Below are 17704 nucleotides of genomic sequence, written 5' to 3'. Positions count from 1 at the left end.
AGGAAAATCTGCTCCTTCAGTAAAGGTAAAACATACACCAATAGAGGCTTGCATTTCTGCAATTCATTATTTGGATAAGGAATAAATCTATGAAAAGTCTTATGTACAAACAACTAAGGACTGCATGGGGAAAAACAAATTCCTTTTTAAGCCTCTCCTGGTTGGCTTAGTGCTGTGCAGCAGGCAACTGCAATGCCTGATGTCTCACAGAGTAAGGGAAGCAAGTTCCTTTTCCCCAACACATGCACACACAGAGTAAGCTGTGCAGATTCCGTTGTCTGTGTGCTGGTCCTGAATATGGGCTCTCCAACTCTTTCTTCTGATAGCAGAGTTTATTGCAGGTTGATACAGCCGGCACATTTGAACTACATCATATCAAGAGTGCTAAAACATTTGCATTGCCTAAATGTGTGAGGTGTTGCTAAAGAATGCAAGGTTGTATAACCTGCAATTCGTTAAGCTTACCTTGCAAAGAAAAGGTCTGATTTTATGCCTCCCTAGGATTGAGAAAAGGGTGTGCGTGTGTCTAATATACATGACAGGCTGCAAAACAGGGGTTGTGAGCTTCCTTAAGCTTGGAGATGCTCACACGTCTTAGGGTGTTGTATCTGAGATTTGCATTCAAGTCCTTTGCAAGTGACCAAACAGGGTAGAGTGAATGGCTGTTGAGGGAGTGGCCTCATTCTGATCTCCACGTGTCCATTGGATCTTTTGCACAGAGCTTACATGTATATATAGTGGACACTTGGGTTGCGAACGTGATCCATGCAGGATGCACGTTCGCACCCCACGTCTGTGCACGCGTGGGTTGCAATTAGGCGCTTCTGCACATGCACAAAGTGCGATTTAGCGCTTCTGCGTATACGCGACCGCCGACACCCGGAAGTAACCCATTCCGGTACTTCCAGGTTTTGGTGGTCCACAACCCGAAAAAACACAAGCTGAAGCAGCTGTAACCCGAGGTATTATTGTAATTTGTTTGTGTGTAGGTTCTTTCTTTGCACAACCAGGTACCCCAGGGTCAGGATTCCTGATTGAGGAGAGAAAGTTTACACATGTATACTGTGTGTGCCGCTGTGATTCTACATCCCCCAATGCATGTTCATTCTACATGAAAAGAACTTGGGTGCAAATAAAATACATGTAAATGGTAGCCTGCTTATGCTATAATTTTCATAGAATCATGGAATTGTAGAGTTGGAAGGGTCTCTGAGGGTCATCTAGTCCAACCCCCTGCAATGGAGGAATCCTGTCCACAGCTGTCCCTGGGTGGGCTTGGACCACCAACCTTCTGGTTAGCAGCCAGACACACCCATTGTTTTGTGTAGCTATTTTTCTCAAAATAGGTGAAATTCAGAATGTGATATTACACGGATGTGAAGAAAAATCTTTGATTGGTGTATTCTGTTTTTTATCAGTTGTTCAGTTGTCCTGTTTAATAACCATTCCATATCTTCCACGTTTCCCTCCACCATTTTCAGGACGTACATATAATGATCTAAACCAATATCCTGTATTTCCATGGGTATTAACAAATTATGAATCGGAGGAGTTGGATCTAACCTTGCCAGGAAACTTCAGAGATCTTTCAAAGGTATGTTTTAACTACTTGTTTGTCGGAATTATTTTTATGAAAGGAAAAAGCACCCTTCTTGGAGGAAAAGTAACATTACTTGTTACTATGTAAGGGGACGTACCTCTCCTGTATCGGTCTCCACAGCCACAGCGTACACTGTAATTTTCCAACAGTTTGACTTCGCTCCCCAAGGCACACTCCTCCATGGTCTCCCAAGACAAATGGATGGCAACCTAAAAGGATCTGTGGCAGGATCTCGTATTATTTAGGTCCACAATGAAAGCAACACATCATTTCAAGCAGCATGTATGTTTTTAAAGAAGATGGTGCCCCAAAACCCAGTACACCTGTTTGTAATTGCTTAGGGAGGCCTATGCAAGATTCCCAAAGACAAGGCAAGGAAATTGGTGTTAAGTGGTGGATTTCAGTTTGTAGAGCAAGATTTTCAGCAAGTTTTAATGGCTTGCACTTGAGTTTAATCAACTGTTTTAAAACATTGGGCTGAGGGGAACCAAAAAGTAGATCTTGAGAATGCATATTCTTTTTGTACCTTTTAAATGACGACAACAGTGTCATCAACACAAGACACACTATCATTAAGCAAAATTGCTCATAGCAGTAATCAGTGTGAATATTCCAAGAATCATAGACTTGAAGAGTTGGATGGGATCATGAAGTCATCTAGGCCAATCCCTACAACACAGGAATCTTTCTCCCAATGTAGGGCTTCAACCTATGACCCTGAGATTTCTATCAAGTGAACTATCACAGTTGCATTAAGTTCAATGTGAAAAAGTTATAAAGGATCCATAAGGAATTTTTTCATTAGACCCAACTGTGTAGAGAAGCACACTTTTCATGTGCTTTCCTAGACCACACAAAAACAAATAGAAATTAATTAATAACCTATTAGGGATAGAGGGAAATAAAATCATTCTTATAAAAACAGATAAATTAATTTGGTTCCCTAACTGTATTTCTGATTATGGTTTCATAAGTTTTCATAAGCTAATGAGACTTGCCAAACCTGAAAATTGGATGGAAACCAAGTAAAAGTGGATAGGTGTAAGAGGAAATAGAAAGTTTGGTAATGTATGAGTCAGCTTTGACTCACTGAATTGGCATGTGTGCAGGTGTCCAAGAATACTTAGTGTAATGTGCTGTTCCTTTGGAGGAATGTGGTCCACCAGAACATTTAACTCCCTGTATTTCCTAAATAGTTATTGCTGTTTGTAAGAACCTGAGTTCACTGAAAGGTCCCAAACAGTTCTGCATTTTGGTAGTTGCTTCTTATACATGTAAAGCATTGATTTGCTTAAATTAATATCCTTTATGAAAATATAACTTAAGATATGTTGTAAATGAAGTTATGGTTGCTACATCTGCAACACATCTACTGTACCAAATAGTTTATCATACAGAAGGCAGATAAAGTTTCCTCTTGTTTTAATAATTTTTGAATGAAGTTTAATATATAATTTCGTTATGGTGTTAAAAATCACCATCTGCTATGGGATTGTAGTGTACCAGGAACAGGGCTTTTTGAGGATCACTCTGTGCTACAGTATTCTCTCACCAGCAAGATCCAACAAGCCTGCTCAATTTATGCTTTTAAAAAGTTTCAGAAAATATTTATTTTCTGAAATATTTATAGGATTGTACTATTCATTGTATTATCCTTCTATACGATATATGATATCTTTATATCGTATATAAGGATAATACAATGAATAGTATTTGTATTGTTTTATTTGCACTGTGATCTTAGGTTAGAATTTAATTTCCCATCTTGTTAGCTTATGGCAGAAAGAAAGAGAGAGAGAGAGTGTGTATATGTGTGTTTGTGTGTATCACACAAACAAAAAAGCCCCACACCCATATACATTTACATTAAATCTGGGGACTGTCCCCAGGAAACGGGGACATCTGGTAACCTTAATTTACATGCATACGTATATCTCTATCAAGATAAACTCCTCTCACTGCAATAGAACAGGCTGATTCTTTTAAAATATCTCAAGTGTGATACTATGTCATGATACTAGTACTGATGACATCAGCTTCAGCCAATTTTAAAGGTACCCAGCTGCTGCTGCTAAAGTCCTGTCTAGCAAACTGCTGGCTGGAAGAAACTGTCGCAAATATGCACCTATCAGAGATGTGTAAATGCCATTACATGGCACGGAGCACATGCAAGGAGAAACACGTGTAAAAGTGCCAAGAGATGTAGTTGTCATTGCTGTTTAGAACTATGAATGTTTCTGTTCTAGTGATAACCATTCTTAAAATACTGCAAACATAATCAAAGTCCATTTATGCTCATGAATTTAAATAGGATTAAAGCATGTCGAAATGCATTGCAACTCTTACATGGCGTTTAAAATGGAGCTGGTGAAAGTGTATGGCTACAAATATGAGTTGTGCACCAGAAAATCCCCAATTCAAACCTCATTTTAGCCATGTGCTCATTTGCTTTAGTCCTCAATCCCCATATGCGTATAATGATTTTGGCCTAGTTTACGATGTGATGCTATGTGTTGTTAAACAATTAAACAATACTATACGAATGCAGAAGTTATTATCATATTATTGGTCATCTTCCAGAAAATTACTTGTGGCTGGGTGCACCATTGGAATTTTACTTACCACACCACACCCAATCTCAAGGTCAAGTTGGATCCAAAATAGATGTATGCATAGCAGTGTTTAGGGAGCCAGATGCTCACTGCAAGAATGGAAAAGGCTTCAGTCCCCCACCAAAATTGGAATGGAAATCCCTCCTACTCCTACAGGGCCAAGGGCCTTGGGCGCGGGGGGAGGGGATCCCTGTTGGTGACAGAGTTGGAGCAACCGGCGTGCGTCCAAGGGGGCATGGCGTGCATCCCAGGGGGCGTGGTGCGCCGTCCACAGGGGGTGTGGCATGCACCCCGGGAGGTGCTGCCGATCGGGGGTCAGCATTTTGTCACCCCTCCTTTGGAATGGCACCCGGGGCGGACCACCCCTCCCCCGCCTCAGAACGTTTCAGTTGGTGACAATGTAGCATGGAGGTCTGGAAGTTTAAAGTACCCTTGGGATCCAGTTCTTTGGATCTAGACTAATAACTTCAATAGACTATTGCTAGTACTGAATTAATTGGCAATTATTTGTTAAATGGCTGCAGCTTAATTTAAATCATATTTTAAAACAGACACTTCAAAACAGGCTGCAATCCTATATACACTTATCTGGGAGTAAAGCTCCATTGAACTGAACAGAGATGTTTAGTTATGTTCTCTTAAGTGTAAGGGATTCTAGTTTTGTATAAAGAGGAATTTGCATTTTTACTACTCTGTTTGGGCTAAAAGCACAGGAGTGAATAAGGCGACTGCTAAATGCTTTCACAGTTCTTGGCAATTTTTGAAGTTTAGTTTGAAGGAGTAATTCATTAAAATCCAACAAATATCCAGTCATCTGCCTTGTCAGTTTAAGATTGGACTTGTTATTACTGAATTCCTCTTTTTATCTGTTTTTATAACACTGTTTTACTGGGTTTTATTTATTGTATTTCTGTACGATGCTAGAATTTTTATCTATTAAGTGGTTTAGAAATGCTTAAAAGAAAAGGTTTAGAATGCACAGACATGCGCACACATATTCTTTTTTGTGCACTTTTGCCCTAAAATAAGGAATTTCCTTCCCTCTTTTTTTTCTAGGAAGTGACCTATAAATGTACTTTCAAAGTAGGTAATTATTTCTATAATTAGTCAAAACAGCCCCGGGAATAGTGCTTTGGAACATTAAGGACCTAGAAATCAGGACAATGTACAAGGCATTTCACTGTTGCTGTAAAGAAAAGCCCAAAATTGACAGCTATAAAATGTGGCTTCTGTTTTTTGTTCAATATATCCAATTGCCCACTTTAACCAAAGTGTTTTAGCGAACAATTACTGCACTGTATTTTCTTTACAATGCAGCATTTGTCATAGTTCCTTCCTTCATATTTAATTATGTATTTTAATTGAAAGTTAAAAAAGTTAGCCAAAATATTGATCAAGGTGTTCTACAAGTGAGATATTTCAGACTTCTCAAGCTTTATTCAAGACATACACGAGGTCAAAGGTTGCATTTATTGTTTGACAAGTTGAAAAGCTAATGAAAGAGACTGTCATAGATACATATATTATCTCTGCACTAACAAACCATCAGGTGATCTGCTTCTTTTCACCTTGATTGGACCTTCCTGTACAAAATGCCACTAGGCATTCATACAAGGAGTATTTTTGCAACCTTTATGGTATGCTAGATTTCCTTTAAGAGTGGTACTTTAATGTGGTTTTCCTGTGCAAAATTGTATAATGCTGATTCCTAAAGTGCAATGAGTACATGACTTTGACATGCTGCATTGTCGCTACTCATTAAAGTGTAAATGGGTTTTTTCCCCCTTTTACTTCCAGTCATGCACCCTGCTAAATAAAGTAGCTCCATCACCTACTGGGGAGGACTACTAATATTGACATATGTGAAGTACATCACACACGCCCATCTGCCGAAGGGAAAAATTATATTTTGTTAATGCACAAAGTGCTTGACTGGCAGAAGATAAGCATAACCACTTTCTTAAATTACTGTGCTGCTTTAAAGAGAAGGAAGTGATACCGCCTTAAGGTTTATAAATGTAATAACACAGCTGAATGCATGGAAGTGTGAGTTTTTCCAAGCAAGCAGCTCTTAATATAAGCAAATGTTTTTGATCAGGCAACAGACTGGCTGCAGCGATGCTGAAGCCTTTTATTTTAAATGAGCTTTTGTTCTTAATTGGGAACTAAGCAGAAATTCTGTCTAAGCTCCACACACACACACACACTGGTACCTCGGGTTAAATACTTAATTCGTTCTGGAGGTCCGTTCTTAACCTGAAACTGTTCTTAACCTGAAGCACCACTTTAGCTAATGGGGCCTTCTCCTGCTGCCGCGCCGCCGGAGCATGATTTCTGTTCTCATCCTGAAGCAAAGTTCTTAACTCGAGGTACTATTTCTGGGTTAGCAGAGTCTGTAACCTGAAGCGTATGTAACCTGAAGCATATGTAACCTGAAGCGTATGTAACCCGAGGTACCACTGTATCTATCTATCATCTATCTATCTATCTATCTATCTATCTATCTATCTATCATCTATCTATCATCTATCTATCATCTATCTATCTAATGGTGATTGCTTTGGACAGTATTTCAGTGACAAAAGATATGAGCTAGATGTGAAAATGTTAAATTGCTGATTCTAAAGTGAGGAAATCTCCTGCTACCCTGTTTGCATGAGATTCCATTCTGAAAGTAATCAAGCAAGTGGCAGTCCCCAAACAAAGATGCTAACTGACCTCTACGAAAGGAAATTACAGGTGTACAGCAGCAGTATTTCTCTAAATATAAGATGCTGGGAACATTCAACAGCAGAATGTTGCAGGGGATTGGACTAGATGACCCTTAGGTTCCTTCCAACTCTATAAGATTCTATGAAGGCCTTGCCTTCCCAATGAGTGCCTTTAGGCATCCACTTGCCCCTGTTGGTAGCAGAATGCTGAATTTGAGGAACCACGCAGTGGGATCAACCGATCCTACAATAAATTGGCCAGCGAAATGGTAAACGAGTACATCTATGCAGTGTTTTCTGTATTTCTCTGCAGAAGACTAAAGAGTCTGGGCAAATGGAATTTCAGGAAGTAAATAACAGTAATCGTCTGGTGTCATATCAGTAGGAAGATCTTTTGGTTGGGGGGGGAGCAGCTGACAGCTCTAGTTTCAGCAATCATTGTTAATTGCAGTATGGTACATAAATTACAAAATGACTCTGCAATGCCTGGAACCTATAATTTGTAAGAAGTAACACTCTCTTAGTCTAATAGCATTATGTTTTAGAAACACTTTGCCTACGGTGAATAATCAGGTCCTGAATGAATATTTCCAGGGACATTTTTAGGGGGCGGAAGGAAACACTACATTTTCAGTGGACAGTGTCTTTAAACCTTGTGGAGGAGACTTACAAAGCCAGCGGCAGGGGTTCCCCTCTCCCCTTCTCGTTCCCTCAGCTTATAAAGCATATTTTAAAACAGATTTGGCACTTCCTGGGTTCTCTAGAGGCATGCAAACCCATAGTGCCACTGCAGAAGCATATTATGTCATGGTGTTACATTCTTCTGGGAACATTGTGGGGAGGGGAAGCATGAACTTCTCCAGTGTTAGCAGCCATTTTTAATTGGCCGAGTGTATGCAGTTTCCTGATTCTTAGGATGCCTATTCATGGATGTCCAGAGGGCAGGGCCAATGCCAGGTGGGGCTAGCAAGACAGTCACACTGTCCCGTTATCCATGCATAGCTTCTAGACATGGAGAACATCTGAACGGTCTCACCATTATATTGTTATCACAATAAGTAATAGCAAATCACAGTTCTAGATTAATAATAATAATAATAATAATAATAATAATAATAATAATAATAATAATTGAACCTCTCCTTAATGAAGAAGAGTCATAAGAATTGCTTCTATAGAATAAATAAATCATACTGTGGTCCTCTTTAGACATTGCTCAGGGGTAAGCCTCTTTGTGCATTCTCTACTATGCCTGTCACTAAGGGGAAATGTGAGCAACTAAATTGGGAGATCCTACGCTTATTTGAATACCTTTGAATGACCCCATAAGATTACTTAACAAGCTCGTCCTTTGTTTCCCATTCTAGTAGAAAATAATACATTTTAGGCAAAGGTTTATCCTTATTTTGTAAGAGTTCTTTTTCAGATTGTGAGCTTTGGTCCAGAAATCCATTCTTTCTATCTAATATGTTGTGTAACTGGTGATATTGCAAACAGTCAGTAACTTGACTTCTTAAGCTTTCCATTGATTTCAGAATGCCCCCCCCCCCGTAAAATTCAGCAATTCCCTGTAAGTCACCCATTGTCTGTCCATATTATCTCTCTTAATTGTAATTGTTTCAATGGGAGATAGCTATAAAGGTGTTTTTATTTTCAGCAAATTTTTATATATTTCTCCCAAATTCTCTTCAAATTCTTCCTAATAATGTGGTTCATACAACTCTTATAGATTTTCGCCTTCCCATACCAGAGATATGCATGCCAACCAAATTTAAAGTCATGACCCTCTAAGATTTCTACATTGTCCAATACAATCCATTCTTTTAACCAACACAAACAGGCTGTCTCACAATACATTTGCAAATCTGGCAGAGCAAAGCTCCTCTTTCTTTTGTAGCTATCATAATTTTATATTTATTTCTTGGCTTTCCTCCCTGCCAGATAAATTTAGAAATATATATTTCCATTCTTTGAAGCAGCTTAAATCGTTTACAGTTGGAATTGATTGAAATAAAAACAGTATTCTAGGCAGTAAATTCATTTTAATGGCTGAGATTCTGCCTAACAGGGAGAGTTTCATTCTCCCCCATATCTCCAACTCTTTCTTAACCTCTTTCCACAATTTAATATAATTATTTTCAAAAAGGTTAAGATTTCTTACTGTCAGTCAACTTCCCAAATACTTAACTTTTTTGCCTATTTTTAAACCAGACATCCTTTCTAAAAAATATTTCCGCTGCTCATCCATGTTTTTAACCAACATTTTGGTTTAATGTGAATGTATTTTGAAACCCGCCACTTCTCCAAACCTTTTAATTTCTTCTAAGGCTTTTGGGAACGCTCTCCAAAGGTTGTTCTAATATCAAGAGCACATCAGCAGCAAATGCCCTTAATTTATAGACGCTATGTCCCGCCCCAATACCTTTGATTTCCCTGTTTCTCATATTCTGAAGCAATATTTCCAATGTCATAATAAACAACAGTGAGGACAAGGGACAACCACTCTATTCCTATTCCAGTTAGTTAGTTAGTTAGTTAGTTAGTTAGTTAGTTAGTTAGTTAGTGTTGTAATGTGCCCTGGCACCTGCTGGTGAAGGGCAGGTAATAAATTTAATAATGATAATAATTAATAATAAATAGCAATCCACAGTAGTTATAAATCTAACATCCATCTTTGAAGTACTTTAGTGAGGGTATTGGGCCTCATTCCCTACATTTCTGACTTGACATTAGATTTCACAATACTTGTCTATAAGTACTTTATTTGTTCATTTTAATTTTATTTATTTAGAACATGCCTCTTCCGTTTTCTAGTCAAAATGTATCTCAGGGCAATTTCCCAGTACAATAAAACCAACCAAAGCAGGGTTCCCAGACTGTGGTCTGTGGACCACCAGTGGTCCACAAGCTTCATTTAGGTGGTCTGTAGATTAGAGGCTGAAGTTGGGGAGCGGCACATCCATCGCATTGAATAGTCATAATGATTTTTTAAAATTGTATTTTTATTGCTTCCTTTATTTCTCACATTATATTTCATTGTATTACGTTGTGAATTCTATGGAATGCAACAGAACACAATATAAAATAAATACAAGAAGCCAAATGAAATAGAATAAAATTATACAGCATCTAGCATAGCACATTACAATTGCTACAGTATGCAGAAGAAGTGGCCTGCCAAGATCCTTGGCAATTTTCAAGTGGTCCATGGGGGAAGTACTTTGGGAAACACTGGACTAAGGCCTATCACAATAAAAGGCAGCAGTTAAAAGCAGCAGTGAAAACAAGTTCATACCCAGAACTTGTATCTTTTTTGTAGAGGTCATGAAACAGAGGGAAACATGCTAGTATTTTTTGTGTGCGCAAGGCTACGTGCCATCAAAGCCAGGAGTGAACCTCTCCTCTCATGATTCCGATCCCTGCTGTGATCACTAGACAGCATTCCTTTCCTGTTAAGGCTAATCACAAACATATTTAAATAAAATGTTAGTTTGTTCTTTCAAGCCATATTATTCCAAATTCAGCAGCTGTTCTGGCAGCTATAGCGAAAACTGCAAAATCTTATCACACCATTTCATACCTATCTTGCACCTTGTCATATCAATAGGACGGCCAATTTATTATTTCTACACTAAATAATTATTTAAGCAAATATTTTCATTGAAGGCATCTTGTGCAAACAACCCAAATAATTCTGGCCTGCCTTTATCGTACCCCATACTGAACTATAAAAGACCGAAAAGGTTGAGTAGCCTATGAAACCTGAGTAAAATAAAAAATGTAAATATTTATTTTATTGTTGTTCCAGTAGTTGGGAAGATGCCTGGAAAAGATTAAGAAATGGGTCATGCTTTCCTTTCATGAATGTTTTGTGAGGTCTTGCAGTGCAATCTGCATCAGATAAGCTAGATCCTGAGGGATTACTAAAATATTTTACACACATGAGAAAGCTGTTAGCATACCCTTGACAAAGCAAAGTATTAAACAATCAAAATGTTTAGCGACGCCAAAATCTTGGTACAACATTGACTTAAGCTATAATTATCCACAAGGTAGAACCCCTATAAAATGGTAGGCAATTCTGTTCTTTTTAATTTTTTTATTTATTTAACAGATACCTACCTCGAAAGAATCTGGAATTAAAGGAATAAACATTTGATTCATTCTCTATTGTCAATATGTTTTATTTCTCCATTTTTGTAGTATCCACCTTGATTTAGGTTGGGGGATATACAGACATTGCTACTATGAACTTAACGCATGAATATGTCACCATGCAGCCCAACATGGAGTTTGCACTATAAAACACATTTATGGTTCTGAGCTAAACATAGTAAGCTTAAGAAGAGGTACACATATTTAAAATATGAGAAAGCAATTATATTGTAAAAATGATAAAAGGAAATATATATATATATATACCAAAGTATAATGGCTATTTTATATTTTGATTATAAAATGCTACTGCTGGGCTGGGAATTGGGTTTCGACTGAGTGGAGGAACCTCTCAGCTTGTTTCTGTCAGTTGAGCCTCGCAAGTGATTCAGACCTTCTCCTTCAGTGCTTTTGTGGTATCCCTGCCGGCAGAGCACAGCAGCAGATCCCCCAAATGGGACCTCACGAGGATAGGATGGGATGGAGCTGGCCTAGAATCTGCTGGATCCCAAACTGCTCTCCCAGCCAGCTGGCATCAGGCCTGATCCAAGTCCAGTGGCTATGGCAGTGATTGTTCAGGGTGCATCCACATCAGCAGCTCTGGCACATAGAGGCGCACGACGCCTGGGTTTGCAATTTGTAACGCTCTGGAAGTGTGCACTTGAAGTGTAAGGTAAAGGAAAAGGGACCCCTGACCATTAGGTCCAGTCGTGGCCGACTCTGGGGTTGCGGTGCTCATCTCGCTTTATTGGCCGAGGGAGCCGGCGTACAGTTTCCGGGTCATGTGGCCAGCATGACCAAGCCACTTCTGGTGAACCAGAGCAGCGCACTGAAATGCCGTTTACCTTCTCGCCAGAGCGGTACCTATTTATCTACTTGCACTTTGACGTGCTTTCGAAGTGCTAGGTTGGCAGGAGCAGGGACCGAGCAATGGGAGCTTACCCTGTCGTGGGGATTTGAACCACCGACCTTCTGATCAGCAAACGCTAAGCTCAGTGGTTTAACCCACAGTGCCACCCGCGTCCCCACTTGTAGTGTACCTGAGATGTATTATGGGCCCTTTGAAATATATTTTTTATTCGTATTCATTTGACTTCTAAGTTAGGGAGGAATCCTAAGTTCCGGGTAAAGCCAACTGAGGGACCACTGGATCCTAGGGATCTCCTTGTCTGAGAGCAAAGAGGTAGGTCCATGTGCAGAAAAGGAAATGAGCAGCTGGTGGGACTCTGAATGTGCCGGGGGCAGGTTAGATCCATCACTTCCCACTTAATTTCTTAGCTTTTTATTAAGAGCCTCCTCCTATGACACTCAAACTGCCAAAGTGGTAAGATGACTCTAGCAAAGGAAAAGCATGTGAGTAGAGTTGCGTACTTGGTTGTTCCCTTTGGGAGAAAACGTGAAGGATTTGCGAGAGAAGCGAAAAGAAAAGAAAAGTTTGGTAACTTGAATTGAGCTTCTTGGGATGGAGGGAATCTTCCACTGTTTGCCTTATATAGTATATCACTGCAGCAATAGCTATAGGAAGAATTAGAATTGGGCCTTTCCTGTTTAGCACAAATAGGCAAGTAAAGGGGGGGTGTCTACTGCCCCCTTTCCCTCTTGAGAACGTTTCTTTATGTGAAAACTGGCCGTCTTTGGAAGTGGCTGCTGCCTTTTCATACTGTGTACATATTCAAGAATTTCTGCTTAAGATCACCAAACACCACAAGGCCTTCTGTGTAAAATCTTTTCATCATGAAATGCGCATTACAAAGTACCCTGCCTGAACAGAAGTCACATTTCATTAGCTGTGTCATTACGGTGAATGACAAGAGTAACGTTACTTTGGTTTGAAAGCATCTGAAATGTAGGTTTAGATGTATATTTCCAGAATATATTGTTAAATTCACTGGGAAACTACCCGCCCCCCACCCCCACCCCATTTGAAATGGTCTTGAACTTTTGCAGACTTATGCCATATACTTTTTTTTTTTTTTGGTTTTTAAAGCAGTCATGTGTTTAGTAACTCAAGCCTCTGAAATAAAATTCCCACTCCTCCTCAAGCAGTCTGAACAAATTGCAATATGAATTATCAACATTCGGGCTGCTGAATGTCATATATGGTGAACCCTTGTTAAAGGATGCAAACTAAAAGTGTGATATAGATCTCCAAAGCATTCTCCAGCTGTTCATATAGTGATGTATATGTATTCTCTTTGCAGCCCATCGGTGCTTTGAATCCAAAGAGAGCAGTCTTTTATGCAGAGCGCTATGAGACATGGGAAGATGACCAGACTCCACCTTATCATTATAACACTCATTATTCAACATCTACTTGTACCTTATGCTGGCTCGTTCGCATTGTAAGTATTTTTGTCGCCTCCTATTCATTCAGTATTTTCACCTGTAAAGCCAAATTCATTTTTTACTTTCATAAAACGTGGAATTACAGAATCCTCATCCATGTTATGTTTGCTGCTGTAACCACTTAGATGGCTCCCTGCTTCTGGGTAACCATGATAGAAGTGAAATTGCAGTGGAGCAAATAGATCAAGTCACCAAATCAACAAGGCTTTCCCTGATCCATAAGATTGGACCCTGATTTATGTGTGTGGATTCCTGGTTTATTAACTTTGATATCTTTTTTATTGGCTTTAGGGTGTATTTAGGGTGGGGCTGTGGTCTAAACCACTGAGCCTCTTGGACTGGCCAATCAGAAGGCTGGCAGTTCAAATCTGCATGATGGGCTGAGCTCCCGTTGCTCTGGCCAGGCTTCTGCCAACCTAGCAGTTCAGAAGCATACCAGTGCAAGTAGATAAATAGGTACCGCTGCAGCGGGAAGATAAACAGCATTTCTGTGGGCTCTGGCACTCATCACAGTCCTCCATGCACTAGCAGTGGTTTATGGCCACATGAACCCAGAAAGCTGTCTGTGGACAAATGCCGGCGCCCTCGGCCTCAAACAAGATGAGCGCCGCACCCCATAGTCGCCTTTGACTGGACTTAACCATCCAGGGTCCTTTACCTTTACCTTTTTGTTTTAATGGATAATGTACACAGGGATTTTAAAAAATATTAAGTGGCTGAGAAATGCAAATAAATAAACAACCCATTCTGAAGAACAGCCAGGTGAATCCCAGTGCTCTACTGCATGTTGGGTGTATCCACTGTGAACAGTCAAGGAAGGGGAAAAAGCAAGAAAAATACACCTCCATTGATAGGGAGGAAATCAATCACGCACTACTTCATCAGACTATGCACGATTACCACATTTGAGTTGGACAGACAAAACGGTTAATATGAAGCATATTGCAACTGCGATTTTCTGTCATTGTGTCACCCACAAAAATGTTTTTCTGTTGTTGTATCTGCTTGTTCTCTTGGTAGCAGGGTAGCAGGCCCTTGTATCTGCAGTGTGGTGTAGTGGTTAAGAGCGGTAGTCTTGTAATCTGGGGAACTGGGTTCGAGTCTCCGCTCCTCCACATGCAGCTGCTGGGTGACCTTGGGCTAGTCACACTTCTTTGAAGTCTCTCAGCCCCACTTACCTCACAGAGTGTTTGTTGTGGGGGAGGAAGGGAAAGGAGAATGTTAGCCGCTTTGAGACTCCTGAAGGGGAGTGAAAGGCGGGATATCAAATCCAAACTCTTTTTGTTCTTGTTCTTGTTCTCTTGGTAGTGGTAGCAGGCCCTACCAGTTCCTAGGCTGCCTTTCTTGATGGGTGGGCCATTGGCCTGATACAGCAGGCTCTTCTTATGTTTTCATATTCCAGGCAAGATGGTTAGACCCCTTAGACCCCTAGACTTAAGCCAGGGTTTCATCAACTCTAGAGCTGGGTCTAATAGGAAGTAATAGGCAGTTTCCAAATGACCAGTTCCCCTATTGCAAGCACTTTTTTGCTGTGGATTGGAACTTGCCTCTCCTTTTGTACCCCCATGCACCCCTTAAATATGTTCAGGGGTTTCCCCAAACACTCTAAAGCAGATTTGGGGGACAAACTGGGGACTCGGGGGGGAAAGGAGAGGGAAGGGAAGTTCTGTTGCTGAGCCAAAAGTGCTTGTGGTAGCATAACTGTTCAGTGCAGCCTTTGTCTTTTGGGATGTTCACGCCATCCTGAGTTGTCCAGCTTCCTAAAAATATAGGCATTTAAACCATAATGTCCACTATATTTGAAGGGGGGAAATCACTATTGGCACAATTTATTCATGCGGATACCACCTCGAAAATGCAATAAAATGCAGCCCAATTATAATTATGAAGTCTGATTCCGACTTTGAAGCACCCCATTTTGTAATCAAGCAGGGTGGAACAGCGAGCTAGAGCTGGGTGTCATCTGCATATTGGTGACACACACCTGATGACAGCTCCCAGCAGCTTTATGTGGATGTTAAATAGCCTGGAGGACAAGGTTCTTGACGTACCACTCCTGCTCTATTTAGGGGAGACAAATCACAAGCCTGGGTTCACATGTAATGCTAAGCCAAGCCACAACTTAGCTCCTGGAAGCGCAACAACAGGATTGGGGGAAGAGCAAGGCAGGCGTGATTTTCTCTTAAAGCCATGGTTTTCTTTTAATCTCTTTCAAATTTAGCCATCTTTGCCTGAACGTAATTACAATTAAATGAGAAAATTTAAGAGGAAATATAGTGTGTGTTGATAGGAAATTATTTTTGAAGGTAAGAACTAATGCCGAGGTTATATGATAAATGTAGAAGAGCCTATGCGTTGAGGCTAAGGATTAAAAATCCAAAAGATAGACACCATATGTTGGTCTAATGGGGCACCCCGTAGTGTTCAACTATGAAAGGCTTAATCCTTGACTATGAATTTCCTTGCTTTTGTGTTTGTCTCAGACTCTTAAATAATGTTGTCATGGAATTTAGGATTATACTGTAACATAATTGACTATAATTACCTTTTTCCTACTGCTTTTTCCTAATCCCTAGTTGCTTCTGATTTTAGAATCTCAGCTTTCCCCAATAAGCACCTTCAAAACAATCTTCAAATTAGAGTAAAGGTGCACAGAGTTTTAAAAGTACAACATAAATTTCAAGTGTTCAGATTAATGGTTTTTTTTAACACTAATGGGATATAAATTTTACTCTTATTGAATAGATTAACTGTTCTTTTAAAGCTTGCCATTTGTGGCATATACAAAATATTTTCTTATTTATTCAAAGGAGATATAATTAAAAACATGAACCATCACCAAGTTGCATATTTGGTAGTGCGGTCTTAGCTATTGCTTTGTTTAGCCACTTGCCAGGCAATGACAGTCTTTCTCATATTGGAGTAGGTGATTCCTCTCCATCACCATATCACCTCCATAATCTAACCTTCATTAAGGGATGTAGGATTAAGCATCTGATATATTCCACTGTAAGGTTTAAACAGGAACTAGCCCATCACTAGCCAAAGCCGGCAGTATTCAACACGAATCCTACTCAGCATATACCCGTTGAAGTTAATGCCTGGCTAGAACCATGAACAAGAACTCTCCATTATACAACAGGTCCCAGTAGCTATTGTTTATTCAAATGTCTACCCCACCTTTCCATGTGCGTGGTTTTACATGAATAGGTCCAACATTAAAACAGATGAGGTGTCAATAATATTTGGGGTGATCTCTTATTCTTGAGTCACCCCTGTTGGCATATGAGTCAAGATCAATGAACCCTGCTGAACATGCTGTGATCTCTAGAGTTCAAGAGCTAGAGTTCTGAGAGAGCTTGGAAGCTCTTTATTCAAGAACAGTTATTCTAGTATAGCAATAGACACAGTAAATTGGATTGCTTTTTGCAAACTCAGGAGACAATCAGTAAAGGCTGTTGTTCCCACTATCAGCAGACCCTAATGTCTGCTTTGCTTGGTCAAACAAACTTTTGGAGCAGATGCAGGGTAAAAGAAGGTAGTGTGGGTTTTCTCCCTCCAATCAAAATTGATTCCAACCAACTAAGATTAAATATGTGATGGGGTATTAAGTAGATGGGAGATGTGGACACATCTCCCATATTCCCATCCAGTGCCTCCTTTCTGCCCAATCCATGCTATTCATGCTCTGAGCAGATGTTGCATAGGGCCCAGGGGAATTTGGAGGGAATAACCTGCCCTTCACTTTTTCTCCTCTGAATTACGTAAGTTTCACAAGGCATTGCTTATATGCTAAATAAGTCTGTGAGCAAATAGTGCTCCTTAAAATATTCAGTGAACATTTCTGAACACCCTCATAACCTTAGCCATTAACTGCACTTGGCTGACACGTTATTTACAACTCATAGTTGAAAATGCCTCACAATAAATTCTTACATTTGAACAAATTAGTGTGGGTAGTGTGTGCCTAAATTACTTGCGCTTAGAATGAAGTCCTCTACTTAGACTCACACTGCTCAAACACAGTCATGTTCTCCATGTTACTTCCTGCTTGGCGTTGTATTTCATGTTCGTTATGAATCCAACCTTCCAGACTATACATTTTTTTGACTGGAGCTGCCTAATGTTCAGGGGATACTTTTCATTAGTTAATGACCATAGCTGTTATTAACAGAACTTAATAGTTGCCATGGTAATTAATGCAGTGATACTAAAATTGTAATTATTCAATTTTTCTCAATAATGAATTTTTCATATAAGAAATGCTTTGGAGTATATCA

General features: G+C 39.8%; 1 protein-coding gene across 3 annotated transcripts in view; it reads left to right on the top strand.

Annotated features, from left to right (window-relative positions):
• Positions 1-17704, top strand: part of NBEA (neurobeachin) — a 341694-nt gene that overhangs the window by 263989 nt on the left and 60001 nt on the right. For all 3 annotated transcript variants that reach the window (XM_081909292.1, XM_081909293.1, XM_081909291.1), the window contains 2 exons: positions 1482-1594; positions 13280-13420. In XM_081909292.1, the coding sequence (XP_081765418.1) occupies positions 1482-1594; positions 13280-13420 (254 nt within the window). The remainder of the gene's footprint in view (positions 1-1481; positions 1595-13279; positions 13421-17704) is intronic.

The sequence above is a fragment of the Podarcis melisellensis genome (genome assembly GCF_964234715.1).
Source record: "Podarcis melisellensis genome assembly, chromosome: 4".
NCBI classification, from domain to species: domain Eukaryota; kingdom Metazoa; phylum Chordata; class Lepidosauria; order Squamata; family Lacertidae; genus Podarcis; species Podarcis melisellensis.
This window is presented reverse-complemented; position numbering and strand designations above follow the sequence as displayed.